This window comes from Penicillium brevicompactum (assembly GCF_028827555.1).
Source record: "Penicillium brevicompactum strain IBT 35665 chromosome Unknown utg000001l_segment0_segment0, whole genome shotgun sequence".
NCBI lineage: Eukaryota > Fungi > Ascomycota > Eurotiomycetes > Eurotiales > Aspergillaceae > Penicillium > Penicillium brevicompactum.
In genome coordinates this window covers 614997-632965 of record NW_026623203.1, presented here as the reverse complement: position 1 = coordinate 632965, position 17969 = coordinate 614997, and the positions used below count along the sequence as shown (strand labels likewise).

The 17969-nt window shown below is 47.4% G+C and overlaps 8 protein-coding genes across 8 annotated transcripts; 2 read left to right on the top strand and 6 right to left on the bottom strand.

The window, feature by feature from the left end:
* Nucleotides 1-3789: 3789 nt before the first annotated feature.
* Nucleotides 3790-4500, bottom strand: N7506_000137 (uncharacterized protein; the record flags this gene model as incomplete). The annotated part of the gene is made up of 2 exons (XM_056949433.1): nt 3790-4124; nt 4197-4500. 2 exons carry the CDS (start codon nt 4498-4500, stop codon nt 3790-3792), a joined length of 639 nt encoding a protein of 212 aa, XP_056815348.1.
* Nucleotides 4501-4743: 243 nt separating this feature from the next.
* Nucleotides 4744-5588, bottom strand: N7506_000136 (uncharacterized protein; the record flags this gene model as incomplete). The annotated part of the gene is made up of 2 exons (XM_056949432.1): nt 4744-5386; nt 5440-5588. The coding sequence occupies 2 exons, from the start codon at nt 5586-5588 to the stop codon at nt 4744-4746; spliced, it is 792 nt and encodes a 263-aa protein (XP_056815347.1).
* Nucleotides 5589-7482: 1894 nt separating this feature from the next.
* On the bottom strand, nt 7483-8495 carry N7506_000135 (uncharacterized protein; the record flags this gene model as incomplete). The annotated part of the gene is made up of 2 exons (XM_056949431.1): nt 7483-7884; nt 7950-8495. The coding sequence occupies 2 exons, from the start codon at nt 8493-8495 to the stop codon at nt 7483-7485; spliced, it is 948 nt and encodes a 315-aa protein (XP_056815346.1).
* A 692-nt stretch (nt 8496-9187) lies between these two features.
* On the bottom strand, nt 9188-9682 carry N7506_000134 (uncharacterized protein; the record flags this gene model as incomplete). Its single annotated transcript, XM_056949430.1, is given in 3 exon segments — nt 9188-9488; nt 9511-9637; nt 9652-9682. 3 exon segments carry the CDS (start codon nt 9680-9682, stop codon nt 9188-9190), a joined length of 459 nt encoding a protein of 152 aa, XP_056815345.1.
* Nucleotides 9683-10256: 574 nt separating this feature from the next.
* N7506_000133 (uncharacterized protein) lies at nt 10257-10888 on the bottom strand (the record flags this gene model as incomplete). Its single annotated transcript, XM_056949429.1, has 2 exons — nt 10257-10520; nt 10574-10888. The coding sequence occupies 2 exons, from the start codon at nt 10886-10888 to the stop codon at nt 10257-10259; spliced, it is 579 nt and encodes a 192-aa protein (XP_056815344.1).
* Nucleotides 10889-12683: 1795 nt separating this feature from the next.
* On the top strand, nt 12684-13127 carry N7506_000132 (Zinc finger C2H2; the record flags this gene model as incomplete). Its single annotated transcript, XM_056949428.1, has 2 exons — nt 12684-12788; nt 12861-13127. 2 exons carry the CDS (start codon nt 12684-12686, stop codon nt 13125-13127), a joined length of 372 nt encoding a protein of 123 aa, XP_056815343.1.
* Nucleotides 13128-13526: 399 nt separating this feature from the next.
* Nucleotides 13527-14159, bottom strand: N7506_000131 (nucleic acid/nucleotide deaminase domain-containing protein; the record flags this gene model as incomplete). The annotated part of the gene is made up of 1 exon (XM_056949427.1): nt 13527-14159. The coding sequence occupies one exon, from the start codon at nt 14157-14159 to the stop codon at nt 13527-13529; it is 633 nt and encodes a 210-aa protein (XP_056815342.1).
* A 1468-nt stretch (nt 14160-15627) lies between these two features.
* On the top strand, nt 15628-17378 carry N7506_000130 (uncharacterized protein; the record flags this gene model as incomplete). Its single annotated transcript, XM_056949426.1, is given in 4 exon segments — nt 15628-15661; nt 15676-16232; nt 16282-16653; nt 16905-17378. 4 exon segments carry the CDS (start codon nt 15628-15630, stop codon nt 17376-17378), a joined length of 1437 nt encoding a protein of 478 aa, XP_056815341.1.
* Between the last annotated feature and the right edge of the window lie 591 nt (nt 17379-17969).

Sequence of the window (17969 nt, the reverse complement as noted above, 5' to 3'; positions counted from 1 at the left end):
AGGTCAGATGAAAGCTTAGATGGAAGGTATATTGTGAAAGGTCAAATCAAAAAAGATTATCCTTCTAAATTCTACTAACTCTATGGCTTTTCATACACAAAATCTTCATCTCACCTTGAACGCTTTGGAAGCCGTCCTGATGAACGCCTCTGAGTACTGCTCTCTCCAGGTATATGGATGTTGTCAGGTAGGGGAACTTCATCTTCTTTATCTAGGTCAATCACATGCTCTTGGGCTTCTGTGATGCTTTCTGCCCTTGGTCTTTCACCAAGCGCATGCTCACTCACCAGCTGGACGGTTTGAGATATGGCTGCTGAAGGCTCATCCTCGCTGTCACTGATGAGATCAAATTCACACTCTGCCTTCCGAGCATCATTTTCCTCCCTTGCTGCTTGCGTCTCTTGGGTGGTGAGATAATCATCCATCAGAGAAAGTTGTTCAGATTCCATGTCAAACTTTGTTGTACACATAAACAACATAAGATCCTGGATTGTTTTGGATTTCAGCGAGCCTCGACGGTAGTGACAAATATCACGGGCAGAGTTGAATAGCCGCTCAACGCCAGAACCGCTAGCAGGAGTTGTGAGAACGTCCCGTGCTAGGCTTGCGAGTATGGGAAATTCATGCTGATGTTCCTTCCAGTATATCCGTGGGTTCACTAGTTGGGTACCTGTAACGATCAGCAAGAAGGATTTGAGACAAAAGACTAGATGAAATGACTTACTACTTCCGAGATACCGCGAAAGCTCGTCATGAGCGCTATTCTGCGGCCGGAGAGATGCGGTCGAGGTCACGAGGATATCAACATCAGATATTCCCCCTATCAAGGTTTGGCTACTCGATATGGACTGCGTCTCTGAATAGCGCTGCTGGTAGGGCACCAGGCAATTCTCTAAGCTCTTGCGGTATCGAACACGCCAGTATGGCTCCCAGTCCTTGCCAGAAAAGAACTCCAACTTATTTTGTGGCGCCAAGATTGTTCCAATCGCGTAGAGATCACTATCAATCTCATTGGTCAGCTTATAGTACTCTGAGAGCTTCAACCTCGCCGCGTGAATGGCAGATAGCATCACTTTCTTCCAGTCAACCATCTTTCGTGCACGTTGAGCTCTAGACTTCTCTAAATGAGAGAAAAGGGTGTTGTAGATTGCGAAGACACTGCGGATGGTGATTTCCTTGGTCTTGGAAAGGGATGTAGTGAAGGTAAAGAATGGCTGTGTGATTGAAAGAAGATAGTCAATCTGTCGCCATTCATCGTGGCTTGGTTGTAGCTCCCGGTTGTCGTATTGCGAGCAGAAGTCATTGAGAACAGACTGTAGGCGTTTCGCACGCCGTAGCATCAAGTAAGTTGAATTCCAACGTGTCCGGACATCCTGTATTGGAACAAGCTTTGGCTCCTTGGTCTGAAGGTCTAAGAAATTCTCTCGGCGTTGAGGGCTTTTGTTGACGAAGACCGCAAGTCGTCGAATCTAGTAAACAGTTAGTCGTGGTAATATTAGAAAGCATATAGTCTTACCTTAGAGAGGGTCTGCACGATTCCGCGGTTCTCTCGGCGCGCCCCATCATCTCTTTTAGACCATTCCATTTCTTCCCTTTCGTTTCTTGGATTTGCTTCCATCTGCCCGAGCAGCTCTTTTAGGCTGAGTTGAATGACATGTGCAATGCATGGCATACGAATGATTGGCATATGATTGGGTAGCTCAAGTGACTGGAGTGTCCCCCGGATGCTATCCAACAACGTTGAGTTATTAGACGCATTATCTGTGGTAACCGTCAAGACGCGGTCTTCAATCCGATGTTTTTGAAGTAATTCCAGCAGAACTGTGCTGAGATAAGATCCTGTATGCGCCCCATGCAGCGGTTCAAAGCCAAGTAATATCTCACGATAGTTCCACTCCTTATCGAGGAAGTAGGCTGTCACTGCCATAAAGGCCTGCCGAAATGGTGAAGTCCAGCAATCTAGTGCAATGGAAAGCTTAGCATCCATAGGAAGCGTCCGAAGAAGAGTTTGTTGTCTCTCTTGAACTAATTCTTGAAGTTGACGGCGGACCATATATGCAGATGGTATTTCCGGAAAGGATGGAGCAAGCCGGGCCATTTCAATAAGGGCGCGAAATTGTGGATGCTCAACAAGCTGGAATGGTAATCGTGAAGCAGTCATGAAAGTGATTATCCTCTCTAACCAATCTTGCTGGGTGAAGGTCCCTTTTTGAGGGGCTGGATTAGCCTGAGCAGATCAAATTATCTTAGTAAAGATTGAGAGAAACAGGAGGCATACATAGTTCAACGTACCCCATTATGTATTAGCCTTCTGATATCCTGCGAACGAGGCCCCAATTTCTGACAATTTACCCCTTGTGAATAGTGTTTATTCATAGAGGATGTCCCACGATGACGGTCCGCAGGATGGCTAAGGATATGACCACATGTTTTACACATAACCTTCGGAGATCCATCTTCAATAGTAGCTACCTGGTGAAAATGCTCCCAACATTCTGCCTGGTGCTTACTGTCGAAGATATTCCGTTTCGTCTGACTTCCATACTCTGTCTGTAACCACCATGTAACGAATTCGTCATTTACCATCTCTGTCCAGAGGAGGTAGGTCTTCTTCTTTCGAGGACCGACGTGCTCGAGTGTCTCGGGGATGGGGGGCGGAAGCGCTGGCCGGGCGAACCCAACGCTAGGCGTAGAACCCGGCGTTTGCTGCCCATATAAAGTAGCAGGATTGAAAGGCTGTAAACTATCAGATGAAAGAAACGTGAGGTTATCAACAGGATTGTCCTCGAAAATCGATCAAGGATAGTTGTCAGAAAACTGAGAGTTCTGGCTCTGTGACATATTTCCTTATATGGCACGGATTAGAAAGGGAGAATATGTAGAACAGATCTGCAGGAAGTTTCCACGTTATAAATAAGAGAACTAAATGAGTTCCAGGGGAATCGGGCATCAGCGTAACTAGAAAAAGCTAACTACGGATGTACCCATTTCCAATCCTTGTTGTGATTGGGTAGCTAGCCCCACTATATTGAGGTTCCGTGAGGTTCGGACCGCGCCAAACCTTATGGGACCGCGTAGGATCGCGCAAAGAACCTCAGCTACCCGCAAAAAGCACCGCAGGAACCGCATAACCACATCAGGCACCTCCGTTCGCCTAATAGAATGACTCAATTCCCCGACTTTTCGTTAGATTCCTTTACTCTCAGTTGGTACCACATTTCTGTAGCGGATATAGAGAATTTTAGTAGTAAAAAGTAGAAGAAGAATAATAGGTAGTCTCATGGGAGTAGGCTATCAAGAGAGCTTCTAACTTGCCACCGCGGAGGTAAAATTGAAAAAAGACTGGCGAGATGGTGGTATAGTAGTCCGATCAAAATATATATTTCTCACTCCGCACATTACATCAATGGCTACTCCGACCAGAATCAACCACTAAGAGCCTAAAATTTACACAAATGTAGGGGAAATAACAAGTTTCAATGCTGGAGTTTCTATAAAACCAAATTCCATCAAATCTCGTCAGGAATGCTGCTCCATTGCAACACTCAGCCATGTATTGGCCAAAACAGTTTTTAATAACAAAGAAAAATTAAGGTGAGTCATCAATTTATCCATCCGAAAAAGGAAAAACTTGGCAAAATTATGCAATCGCGGCTCCATGAGGTTCGAACCGCGTCAGAACCGCGTAGAACCGCGGTGCGGTGCGGTTATTATATCTTAGAACCGCAGAACCGGAGGTTCTGGTGCGCGGTTCCAGACCTTGGAACCAGAACCGCACCATTTTGAGGTCTAGTCCTCGTTAGAGTTTGAACACCCATTTTCCACTGAGAACTCGCCGGTCTTTGGGGGGGGATCAACAAGCTCCCATTTTTTGTTTTGTTTGAGTGAGTTCACTTCTTCAAGCATTGCTCTTTCCCATTCGAGCCAGCTTGCATCGTTCTTCGCTTGATGCAGAGTCTTTGGCTCAAAAGGTTCTGTTTCCATTGCGGCTACTGTTAAGAATGTTGGGATGATGTTCTCTTCAGGTATATTCATTAACGCAAGCTCTTCCTCGCTGTCACTAAATGTGTTTAGTGTGACGCGCGGAGCGCGAATTTTGAGTTCAGGGTGGTGTTCCAGTGCTTCTTGTCGCACTTAATGAACTGGGCGGTCAATTTGGAGTTCTGGAGATCGTTGCCATTCTCCTGAAACTAGACCTTGTTGAGCGTCGTCTTGTTGCTGGTCGCCGCCGGGTGGTGAGTTATTTCTCTGGATGATGTCTTGTAAATCATCTACAAATGATCCAAAGGTATCATCACTCCGTATAGGCGACAAGGTCCTGTCTCCCTGTACAACAACAGATAGCTGCGAGTCATCGTAACTCGATTGCGACGAGGCTGGTGTCTGCGAGTCCTCGTCACTCGACTGGGTTAGCACTCGCGAATTATCGTTTCTCGATCGAGGCAGTATGTGCGAGATATCGTTTCTCGACTTAGGTAGGGCTCGCTCTGGTGGTACCATTGACAACTGGCGCCCAGAGGCGGGCACGGATGCTCGCCGTATGCCTACCGACGGTTGATATATTAGTCCCACCGTCTTATTCCCCCTGCGGCAGCAGCCGTTGCCCCAGGTGAGCCGTCCCGCTTGGCTCCCACATCTTCTATAGTCTGTGTGGAAGGAGCTGTAAGGACTTCGTGAAATTCAGCGTTTGGGATCCCAACGATTCTTCCGTCTTCCAGCAAGATACGGTAGTTGGTATTTCCCTCATAGCCTAGTAGAATGCATGGCCTGGTTCTTGGCTCTATGAGCTTCTTCCTCTGCTTGGGTGGGATCAAGTATTCCCATTTGGATCCGATCAATCTGAGTCGTGATAGGTCTGGCTTGTCGCGGTACCAGGCTTGGTACGGAGTCATGTTGAGCTTTGATGACGGCGACCGGTTGGAGAGGAAGGCTGCGGTTCGAGCAATTTCTGGCCAGAATTTTGGTGGGCTTCTTTGGATCCCTTGGGCCACCGACATCATCACCTTCGTCATCCGAGGTGGGCCGCCGCTTCAACGGCTTGCGTGCGCCTGTATGTGAATTGCCTGGCTTTGACTTGTGACTCTTTCCGTCTTTCTTTTGATCCCTCGGTCTCGGGTTCTTGCTGAAGCACTCAGAGTCCACATGATAAGGCTTTCGGCAGAGAGAGCAATATGGTACGTTATCGATCTCGATTCGACATGTCGTTCCGTCGGCCGACGGTACGACTTTCTCGTCACCTGGCCCTCGGATTATAGCGAGAGCAGGAAGCGCATGCGCCTCTGTTGGTTGTTTGCTCAATTGCCCCTTCCTATGTTCTTCCTCAATTGCCTTGTTCTCGATATAGTCGAACGTGGGTGCCGCTTTTGTGATGTTACCATTGGCATCTCTTTCGTTAACAAGGTCCCTTTGCCGAAACATATGATCACGGAAATTTCATACTCAGGACCTAATGCGTTCACGAAAAATAATGTTCGCTCAATCTCGGAGCTCACGCAGTCGGGGTGAAGGAGAACTTTCTCAGCATGAATCTTCCTGATCTCGGCTCCGAGGGCTTGAACGCTTCCACATTTCTCTCTTGTGAGGGACATGTACTGTCATTGGAGGTTCACGTAAGTGCCCGTGCCTTCTGGTTTAAAGTTATCTTTAACTGCCTTTAAGAGTGCCTGGACTCGAGAGATCTCAAAAGCGTTGATCCTCTGTGCCGCATTATGGGTCAGCTTTACCGTGATCATCGCAGAGTAGAACTTTTGGCGATGACTCCATTGCCGCGTTTCTTCTTCTTCTATCGGCGGAGCTGTTCCATCGTCGGCAACGGCGGATATCCGAATGAACTCATTGATCTTCTGATTCCACTTGAATCAGTCACTGGCATTGTCAAGTATTGGAATGCCATTATAGAATGCATTTAATCCAAACTGCTCAAATTTCGCGATGTCAGTCATTGTGTAGGTGGACGCTCCTCTGAGCTGAAGAATTCTGCGCTGGAGATGTCGTCGGATAAACTGGAGGTAACTGCGGAACCACGATGTGATGAGTTGAGAGAACGCGTCTCTAAGCCAAAGAGATCTAGACTTGATGCGACACTAGGCGGCTCGAGACGACGGAAAGGCTACGATCCGATGGGTTTGGCGTAGGTGTGTGAGACAACGGGACGTAGTCTCTGTCTAACCGCCTGTGCAGGTTCAGGTGGTACCTGGTACGACTTGGAGAAGTGAGGAAAACGGCGCCGGTCAACTAGATATCGCGGTTTCCTTTGCAGGAAGGTTGTAGCGATTTTTATTGCTGCTTTGGCCTACTGATTCGTCTCCAGTTGCAGAACTCGGCGAGGTTAAGATCGAGGTCTCAGTGCTACGTTTCGCCTGGGAGAGTGGACAAGAAATAGGACGATGAAGATAACTTGGTCCCTGTTCAAGACCAGGACGCGTAGATTGAGTGTTGGGGGAACTGCGAGAGTCTCTTGTAATGTTGTGAGGGATGGTAATTGGAGCAGTGACCGCTGATGCTCGGCGTACGCGGTCTTCAGTGGACAGGCGCCAGTAGGCTCCTAAGAGTGCACTTGGTGAAAGTGAAGGGAAGTATGACTTCTGGAGTTGTGTAAAGCGCCAGTGACGAAGGTGCCGAAGGTACGAAAGAAGATTCAGCTCCTCGTCTGTCCAAGAGTGTCTGCTTTGCCGTTTAGTGCTTCTCCTTGGAGGTTGAGATGACCCTTTTTGAGGTCGAGACGGTAACCGCGAGGAAGCAGTTCTTGAGGTCGCTACAGAGGGCGACATTATTTCATATGCTCTAATACTTGATATTGTTGCGATAATGTTGCGTCGAGGGCCAATGAATTAGGGGTTTCAACTCCCTTCCGTCAAAGTGTCGTTTCACTTGACGAATCACAGGGGGCGTCACTGTGATATCTTGCGACGATGTGATATCTGTGATAGTGATAGTGTGATAGTGACAGTGATGGTGTGATGTCTGTGATTATCTAGTGGAGAAAAGTCCATCCACTCCATCTCATCCAGAGGGTTTGAACTCTTGATTTCGTTACCCCTTCGCCATGTTCCTGAATCCATATGGTCAGATCTTGGGGTTGATGAAGTTTTCACTTAATGGGGAAGCTTAGCTGTAGATGGCAGTCAAAGAGTTGTCTGTTTAAATTTCTGTTGCCGAGCTGCGTGCCTAAGGGTTGCGCCACTCGGGCTCATAACCTGTTGAGATAAGTGATTGTCTGATTGATTCTAATTGACTTGAGGAGTTTTCTTTAACAGGGGCGGGATGTCTCATATATATCTGTTCCTAATCCCTGCCATCAGGTTCAGCCACCGTGATACCCAACACAATTCATATAATTCATATTCGCAATTATTCATGAATATTCATGAATAATCTTATTCCTTTCGGAGCCCTAGCGGTCGGTTCGCGCCAGGAAGTATGCTGAACAATCGTTCTATAAGATATTGCCTCTCTGGCATTGTCTATACTGCTCTATGTCTCTTATCTGGTTGTAGCAGCATTCATCTTTCCCCCCTTTGCTTTCTTCTCCTCCCGTTCGCTAAAGCGATCACCGAAAAGACCGATGTGAGGCCGCATCAGAATCGTGTATTTGACAAATTCCTCCATGCAATCCACGAGACGATCTCGATTACCACTAGGCATGAGTCGTTGATCTTCCGGTTGACCTTCATCCGGAAATTGTGTATATGCCCTGGGGATCGAGGATTGATTTGGAATAGTAAACATGCGCATCCACCGACCCAGGATACGCAAAGAGTTAACGGCATTGAACGATTGGGATCCACCGCACACCTGGGCAATGGCCAGCGTTCGGCCTTGGGTGGGACGGACACTTCCTGTGGTCAAAGGAATCCAGTCTATCTGGTTCTTGAATACAGCGGTCTGGGGATAGAACGAGTCAGTAATTACTGTACTGAGTATTAGAACTATCGTGAAAGGTCACTCACTAAGTTGCCGTGTTGTTCAGGCGAGACCCAGACATGTCCATCACTCCACACACTAAGCTCTCGGAGCTCCTGTACTTTAGGATGGTCGGTATCGCTGTCGTTCTTCACCGGAAGACCTTCAGGATCAAAGATGCGCACATCACAGCCGAGCCGGAAAAGGATACGGCAAGCTTCCAATGCCACTAGCCGCGAATATGACCTTCTCCGAAGACTGCCATAAAGTACCAGAACTCTCAACCTCTCGTTCGTAACCTGCAGGTCAAGTTCGGCCATGTCCACTGCAGTGGTCAAGTCTAAGCTGTTGACCCAGTCTTCAGTTGCATCGTCGCTAAGGATGAATGGCCGATACTTCTGGCGGATATCTGGGCTATCTTCACTTGGACGTAATGCCAGAGTTCGATATGAGACATCGATTTGGCAGGTGTTCGCAACCACTTGTTGAGGAGCAGCGGAAGACATCCTTGCTGAATATTTGGGGTGCAGCAGAAATGATGAGGTTGCCGGCCTAAATGTCGAGGGCGCTCTTTGTATAAAGCAAGATAGCATAGGTTATACTCGTGAAGGTAGATGGCAAAGGTAACAAAAAAACAAGACAGTTAAAAAATTTGACGAACTGAGAGAGTGGTCAAATACCACTAGGACCATTTGGGACAGGCTTATTCATCGTTCACCCAATTCCCCCTAGTATTTGTACGGTATTCCGGGCACATTCGGAAGTACGGTGTTGTAACACGCCGAAGCTTATTTGTATAGACCCCTGAGATCGTTCAACCGATCTTTAACACCTACAATCAATCACCTGATTCTATTGGACATGTTCAGTACCAGCCAGTACATCAATTCCTCATCCTGACAGAACAATCTATTGCCGGTATCGATGTTCCACTCCGGCAAATTGGTAATCTGAAAGGCGAAGTGCCATGAAAAATAGGCGTCGAGAGCGACCAAGTTTATGAGCCATGCAGCTTGCAGAAACACATTACATTTCAATTACAGTTATAATACAATGCGGATAGTGGCATTTAACCTCCGGACATGCTGCACAAACTCCAGAATTAATTGACCACTGTTGACCACCAAGGTAACGAGTATGATTGTCACGCAATTTTTCACATGCTTGGTTCGAATACCACTCGCAACCTTCGCATGTAGGAGCATAGCAAAGGGCATGACCTCATTAATACCAGAAGGCCATTGGTTCTCCACCATGCATCCGGGGCACTATCAATGTCTCTTTTTCATGCAGTATCTGATAGTCCTCGCTCTGGTGCCCATGCACATGGTAAATTGGGTATGTTCCGACGCCTAGAATTTGCGTGCAGAGCTCTACGGTGAGACAAAATCAATCTCGGCGATGTGCGTACCGCAGCGCTGGACCTGCATTCAGTGCGTTGCGCATTGGGGCCATAAGCAACCTGGCCGCACAGCAATGGGTAGTGTGAAGAATGCGAGCGCTTTGGTGGAGGATAAATGATGAATCCACGAAGAACTGAATTGTCAAGTATACCACAGGCAGGCGAGACGCGTCGAGGCGCTGGGCTGTTGTATGGGAGGGTCAAACAAAATAGGCTGGAGCGGCGGATCCCCATATTTTCTGATGGGCATTGCTAATGCTTCGTTCATACTGGCGCTTGGTTTCCGCTCTTCCCCGGTCACAACAACTGCCTGGTGTGCAGCATTTAGAATCCCTAGTCCAGTGGACTATCCCCGAATGCCCAGATGAATGTCGCCATGGTTACGCAAGCGTGTCACCAGCGTCGCTTTCAACACTGGTGTCATAACAAGACAGTCCGATGAGTGTCCCCACCAATCATTTTTACTGTCTTCGAGAGACTTCCCTTCTCGAGAACTTTCTCCCAGACTTCATGTTGCCAGAAGGTGAGCATGGCTGGGCAGATTTGATTATGACCCTTTAATAAACGCAAAAGGTCCACGAACTCGAGGTATTTTGTGATCCTGGATGCAACAATTTGATAGGAAGCTTCAAAATCGCGGTCGCCAATGGCCTTCTCATACAGCAGGATCGCTGACGGAAGGCAGTCCACGATTGTTGCAAGGGGTTGCTAAACAAAGTCTTCAACGGGCAGCTGTCGTCTCCACGACAGGAGGTTTGGAGACCTGCTCCCAGAACAGCACGCCGCTTTCCTGTAGAGCTTATGTTTTGTGGGCATCCAAGGCAAACACTGTCTCCGGTATGTTAGAATTAGATATGAAGAGCTTATTTATCTGTAGAAGCCTGGTATAAGAGATATGGCATTTCTCATGAATATCCACAAATCCTGACTTTAAATTCGGCATTCACCATTATCATCTTTTGACGCCATCATTCTTTGCTCCCCGTTTCGACTTTCTGGGGTGGTTTCTGTTACGATTACCTTCGTAATCATGCAGTATCTCCCTGAGAAGGAATCGAAGCAGTCCACCCTCATACGCCTCTTCTTTAGGGAAGAATTTACCCTCACTGATTGTATAGTCTCTTAAATCCTCTTGGCTAGCAAAGCATTCCGCGGGCGCGCCAGCACGCATAGACTCCAGCAGATCAACCAGATTAACGTGGGTGCGTATTACAGCCTAATTTAATGAGCGTCGTATAGAATAACTTGATGAATATATGGGAGTCATACCTGTCGGGCTTCAAGAAGACTTTCCGGAACAGGGGATATTCCTATGCAGCGACAGATGCGTTTCCATGATTTTAAGCTGTCGGCATCTGCCCCAAACGTTGAGTTGAAGGCTTGTACGATGGAAATGCGAAACAATCCCCAAGCTTCTTCACGCTCGACTGGGAATTTACCATTCGACTGCCTGCGCCATTCAAACATGTCGCACATGCGATAGAACTCAGCATGTACAGGCTTTTCTCTCTGGTAGGGAAACACGGTGTACTGTGCAAAGAACTGATCAATCTCATCTAGTTCAAGTTGCTGCCGATTTGGCATCGTAGCTAGAGGATTTGAATATCGAGATATTGGGTAGGCAAATGGAATATCAAAATCATCAAGATATGATGGGTAGCAGCTGCCTCTATGAATTTGGTGAGACGGTGATTAAATTTCTCTTCTTGTCCGAATCGTGAGTGTTTTAAATTTCAACCTAGCTACTTTTACTTTTGGAGGACGTATAGAAGGCAATGGTTGCCACTGGAACGATGGGAAGAGATGGCCTCCCGCATTGACGGCCTCCCGCATTGACGGCCTCCCGCATTGACAGCCTCCTGCATTGACGGCCTCCCAATGGGTGATCCTTATTGTCCTCGGTTAGCACCTCGCGTCCTCCCAATACTAGAACTCCGAAAGATCCGACGAATGGTGTTGTTTTGTCTTGCTTGTGGCAGGTGAGCGATACCTTCGCAGACGACCAGATGGATAGTCTAAGTCTGTGTGCAAGGAGAAGGTGAGGCAAATGCCCCGTCATTTCGAGCCTACGGATTAACAATGGCTATATCAGCTACGCACTAGGAAAGAGACTGTCTGGTCCTAAGTCACAGCCGAGCGAATTAAAAACCCACGAGCTACGAATCGCCGTCCGATACCGTCTCACCTAATCCTACTCCGCGTTGTTGAGCCGTGCGACGTATTCGAGCGGGCGAAGACGAACGAGCGAAATCGAACCAATTGACCTTGCACGACGCTGCATCAAGGGCGCTGTCAGAAATGGTGTGGTGTCTTTGGACAGATTTTGGTATACTTGATGCCTAGGCGCGCTTTTCTATCCAAGTCGGAGCAACACGTGCAAAGACCACTCACCCTGGAAGTCACTGCAGCTGCAGATTAGTCAAGCTGACCACTTGTGCTCTTTGCATCAATGACCATCAACGACCGTCAACACTCATTAACATATCCGCGACGCACCAAAACACCCACGTCTCTGTTCGCTCTACGCCCTGATGGCCGATGCATCCTATTGCGGCGGAAGTAATAACAGACCGCAAAGTAGAAGGCATGATTGTAAGTGCATCTGTACTGGTCTGTGCGGCCAATCAACTTCGGCCACCGCATGAAACATAGATACCCAAGCTAGATCTGGAAGGAGCAGATGTAAATTAATAGTCGAGGACCGTGTGCGCTGGCTGCTAGACAAAGCCACATGGATGATTTGATCGACGAGGTTGGATTGATGGCAGTTCGCTTTGCTATGAGATTCACGCTATTACACTAGCCCGTGGTGGATATAATTCTGCGTCACCCAATTTAGCTCGCAGGTCTCGACCCAGTTTCTCCATAAATGAGGATACTTAGGACTAACTAGGAAGATCTTGGCATATTTATCTATTTTGACGCATAAAGTTGGATCGAAGGTCACCTAGATAGGTTAGTATTGAATGTTACACTACTATGACTTCATCAATCCCGTAGGCTACTCAGCTGGCAAGACGTTGGCTTGGCTGAATGCGCTGTCAGCAGCTACATGGCCACAACTAGCGGTGAGCGACAAAGGGGTGTCTTGGCAGCTAATTGAGCCATACGTGCTTCTCCGTTCATTCTTCATTCTTGGTTGTCGTCACCCACACGTAGATCCCATGTATCATAAAATTTCACGGAGAATGCTTCGTGTACATATACTCGCTGGCACCCGCCTAGATGGTGTGAAGCGCATTGCTCCCACTCAAGCCAATCGGCCATGGAACCCCGATTCTTTGGGCAAAGTGAGAGTGGGGATTGGATGCTGGGGGTACCTTGGGATATTTGTTTCGGCTTCCCGACTTCTACTACGGATAATAATTTGGTCCTTGAAATGGAACCGGAGATAACACTCCTTTGCAACCCTGAGGACGACAGTATCTTCCCGTCACCTGGAACTCACGCAAACCCAATGGAAATTGCCAGCTTCGACGAGCATGTCAGTTCATCCACAACGGACCTTGAACCTATTTCAGATCTAGATTTGCTCGACCACGACCAGTCTCTATAGAGTGCTGGGTCGAGCTCAATCCCGATTGATATAGGTGAAATGTGCGACTATCCGATGGCCGCTTCAGAGGCTCTGAGCTCATTGGCTATAAACACCAAGCAAGACTCGGGATCTCCCAAAAGCGTTTCAAAATCGGAATGGCGATTTGAAGAAGCAGAAATGCCTTCAATCAGTATGACGGATGTTGCTTCGGACGGGCTGTATTACTGCCAGCGGGAAACGTGTCGCGATCGGAAGGGTTTCCAGCAGAAGGGAGTTTTTCGGTGAGGCTTCCGTACTGGAATAAAAGATCTTTTCTAATTTATTTTAGAAAGCACTTGCGATGGCATGAGAAAGCTATCAAATGTCCTATGTGTCATTACGCTGCTGCAGAACAAGCGGACATGCGCCGACACGTCGAGCATGCCCATAAAGCGTGGGCTAGGCGACACTGGAATGTGGAAGAGCAGTTCTCTTGTCAGATGTGCGCTGTCTCATTTACACGCAAGGACAATTTTCGACGACACTGCAGGAACAAGCATGCAGGTGAATTGAGAAGATAGAAACTTTGATTTTTGTTGTCCTCTAGTCGAGTTTTCGATCAAATTAGATGGATGTAGAGACTGTACATGGGATTGAGCATCACAAATTGATACCCATGGGAGGCTTTGTAATTGAACTAACGAATTAAATGTAAATGGACACGCCACCATCGTCCGAATCAAGTTCCTGATCTAGCCCCACCTCGCTCTCGGGCTCTGAACTATTCAAGGGATCTGCAACAGATTCACTGTATGCATTTTCGCAAATGTTTTGCTCTTCATGAAAATTGAAGTTACTCACAGAGCGCAGCTCCGTGATGCAAGTTCTAGAGTCTGGATGCCAGCGACTTGCTTGTGAGCGCCGCAAGACTTGGTCAATGATCTGGTCACGGAGCTCTTGCGTTATCTTGCTCATAATCTGCTTTTGCTCTCGAGCTGTCATATCGTTCTTGGTAAAAGTCTTCACGACCGGAGGGCTCCATCTTGTCCAGACTTTCCGGTGTGATGAAGGCAGCACCATGCGCGCTGGATGATGTTTGAAGTATAGCTCACAGCAGAGGCAAGTGGGCTTGCTGCAAGCAACAAATCGATCGTCTTCCGCAAAAGAGAGCCGTCTCTGGTAAAAGTGCTCCAAGACTTGAACTTCAGCATGAACCTGAGGGTAAGGTTGCTCATATTGTTCCACGAAATGCTCAAAGATTACAGAAAAAGAAGTTCTGTTCAAGTAGAGGAGACCGTCCTCGACAATTTTCTTTTCCTCTCCGGCCGTTTTGTACATACGATTCAGAATTCCTCGGAGGTTTGTATGTGAATCTCGTACTGGTGCTGGTACACTTGGAAATGGATCAACGCTACAAACGTCATATGTTTGTAACAGGTGTCCCAAATATAAGGAATCATCGACAAGCTCTTTTGGTGCCCGTATGTGATGGGCAAGCCTCAAAATGTGATGTCGGACTAAGGCAAAACATGACCGCCTGCCTGCAGGGTCTAATTTGCTCTCTTCCTGCAGTGCCAGTGCTGCAAGCTGGTCGATATACACTGAATTGCGGTTCTTATACGCAAAGTTGCAAAGCTCGATGTTGTGACTGTGATTAACGGCTATTTGCAACCAGTTGACCAGTTCCTGGGCTAGGCGTTTCTCAGCTGCAGACCAAAGGCAATGTTTACGGAAGTTCTATGCTCACCAGCTTTCAAGGGTTTTTTTGTGAGTCTTGGAATGCAGTTTATCGCCTCTCTTTGGAAGTTTTTGTGCTCCAGGTTGATACGAGAAGTTGCAAAGTCTGCGCAAAGCTGAATAAATGCTGACTCTGTGGTTGCTAGATCCGAGGCAGGCTGGCTGTTCGCGGTGCGCAAAACACTGAGAGTTATGTTGAGAAAATAAACTATCTTTTCGATCTCCCTGTTTGAAGCAACCCAAAACAGGTAGCGAGTTTGGCAATTTTCCAAGCCGATTGCGGTGCAAGAATCCCCACCTTTCTTAAAATCACACACATAAGCAAGATTCTGTAAGAATCTTCTTCTCCTTTCCATGGGAGCATCGAAATTCATGGGCCGGGGTGTATGTTCGCCTCGCGTTTGTCCGAGTGCCCTCAAAAGAAATAACGGCTCGTAGAACCGGGCTAGCATTCTTCGGTAAGGATCAAGTCTTGGGGGGCCAATGCCAATGGGGGCAATCTCTAAGTAGCTTTTCTCTTTCATATCGGTGATTTCAGCTCTGAAGTGTTGCTTCGGTCTATGATGAGAGGGAACTAAGAAGACTTATTTATGAATCCTAGGCACAAAGCCGGTCCTGATGTCGCGCTTGGAGATTTTGAGGGACAAGATTCATTGCAGACAAGCTGCGGAGGCTGTCAATGCGGGAGGCTGCCAATGCGGGAGGCTGCCAATGCGGGAGGCTGCCAATGCGGGAGGCCATCTACGAGAGACACGATCACTAGTAGACTTACTGGGGTAGTCCTGGCCGGCTGGCTCGGCCTCTTGATATTAGCCCAACTTCTTGGACAAAAGTCCAAAAATCCCCGGCTCAGGTAAGTCTGCCATTCACGTGCCTCATTTCATTGGTCATTGCCAGTCAACCATCTCAGGATCTCGCGATCGTGAATGAGTACACCGCCTTGGTCATGTATTCGACACCCACTTACCATTGCATATGAGGAGAACAGGCGAGTGAATCCACAACCCGGGAGTATAAATAGAGCTGGAAGTCAGGGGATCGAATTTTGTCTGCAAATTACAGTCCGAAAATGTCTGCATCAACGTGCAAAGAGCACCAAACAGGTACGTCACTACAGGCTCATGTTGCCTCACATTGTCACCAATTTTCTGTCTCTCGCTGTCTTTGCTGGAACTGAATTTTATGCTCATAGATTCAAGACTGGCATATCATTTGAGCTTGTTGAAACTTGACAGCTCCAATGACCAGAGCGAAAAAGCCTGTCTTGCACCCATTTTCACAGGGTTCGTTCTGAGACAGCCCGAACTAGCTCCATCGCAGTATGGTCTACTTGGAGGTGTCAAAAATATCGAGACGTCCGGTTTTGCAAGTGCGGACAACCGATTCATTGAAAAAGATCCGAGGCTATTTTTTAACGTTTCCTCGCCATCCAGCACTTTCATTTGTGGCTCTCAGGGCTCGGGAAAAAGTCATACTCTATCTTGCATACTAGAAGGATGCTTAATCCCTTCTCAAGCGGGTAGACTTTTAAATCCCCTGACAGCTGTTATTTTTCACTACGATACTTTCATCTGCGACAATGGCGGTTCGCCCTGTGAGGCCGCATTCCTCGCATCCCACTCGAATATCAGAGTGAGGGTGCTTTGTGCTCCGACCAACCTTCTCACTATACAGGTAATATGGAATATCTCCGATTTCCTTCATCTGGCTAATGGGCCTGCAGAGAACCTATTCGAGATTCAACATCAAGGTAGAGCCTTTGCAGATAGACCAAGCTAATCTGAGCACTAAGCGTATGCTGGATCTTATGGCAGTCGGCCAAGACTCGGGGCCCGTTCCTCTGTACGTCCATACAGTTCAGCGGATCTTGCGGGAAATGCGCCTTTTACAACAAATGGCAGGATCCCAATTTGACTACAAGGACTTCAAGAAAAGAATTCTTAGTACTGGTCTTCTTCCAGGTCAGCTCGAACCTTTGAGGCAACGATTAGATACGCTTGAGAGTTTCATGGCTCCGCAGCAGACAGCCCCGAACAACCAAGCACGTGGAAAGAAGGCGAAATCCCAAGGAGCAGGCTCCAACTGGACACCGAAGGTAATACAGGTACATTAAATCCCCGAATTACTTTCAGGGCCTAATCGACGATCTAGGCCTCGCAATTGACAATTGTTGACCTCTCCTGTCCTTGTATCTCTCCTGATACCGCTTGCTCACTTTTCAACGTTTGCTTTGGAATCTTCATGGAGCAGGATACCAAGATTGGCAGAATAGTGGCCCTTGACGAAGCTCATAAGGTTTGTGTTCTACACGCACTTGGCTTGGTTATCGCTGCTGACTATTTCAAGTACATGAAAGATTCGGTTGAAGCTGGAAACTTTACAGATAACCTTCTCTCCACTGTTCGGTTACAGCGTCACCTCGGGGCCCGTATCTTGATTTCGACCCAAGAACCAACGATTTCAAGTGACCTTCTCAGTCTGTGCTCGGTCACTATTGTCCATAGATTTTCCTCCCCGGCGTGGATACGCGCACTACAGGGCCATGTGGCTGGAGCCGCTTTGGGTTTACAGTTGAATCAAGAGAAGTCGGCCTCTGATGATGACCACCCGGGAAATGTTGAGATTTCTAGAAAGTTCTCATTGTTTCATAGAATCGTTCATCTCCAGGTGGGCGAGGCTTTACTCTTTTCACTGGGTGCCGTTTCTGGCACTGCTTCAGAAGGCTTGCAGGGGCTGAGGAATCTGGGCTCAGGGTACATGGTAATCAAGATTAGAGACAGACTGACGGAGGATGGTGGAAAAAGCGTTCTATCTTCTTGAATACAGCGAGAATCCGCGATTTGGGCATCAAAGGTCGTCACTTTCCAGAAATGTAGGGTAATGTGACATTCATCTTTCAATAATATGGATCCACTCTTTAAGCCACGGTTATCTCCAGGGTGCAACCCATAGTTATTGAAAAGAGACAAATTCTGTTCTAATTTGACTGCGTTGATTGACTATTCTTATGATCTTGAAATCCAATAATTTCCTCGCGGCAACGATTTTCTTTCTCTACTGTGAGAATTTGGATAGGGCTAAAATGATGCTTTCTGAATATTCAGTGAAGATCCTTGATATAAAAATTTACCATTCTTCTATTATCCCTCCTTGCTATTAGTTCCCGTTCATTGACATTGTCATTCCATCAATCGCCACGTCACGTTATTTCTTGAGGCTCTCGAATCAATAATACTTTGAGTTGGGGGGAAGGCCCTGTCTCTGGTCTTCACTCTGAAGGGTATGTTTATTAGTGAATAATGTTCGAGGGAAAAGAAGCTAGACAAACCAAAAGGGTTCCAAATCTCTCGACAAGTTTAATTTCATATTCGCAGTATGCCTTCTCAAGTGGACCCACACTGCTGAAAGTTG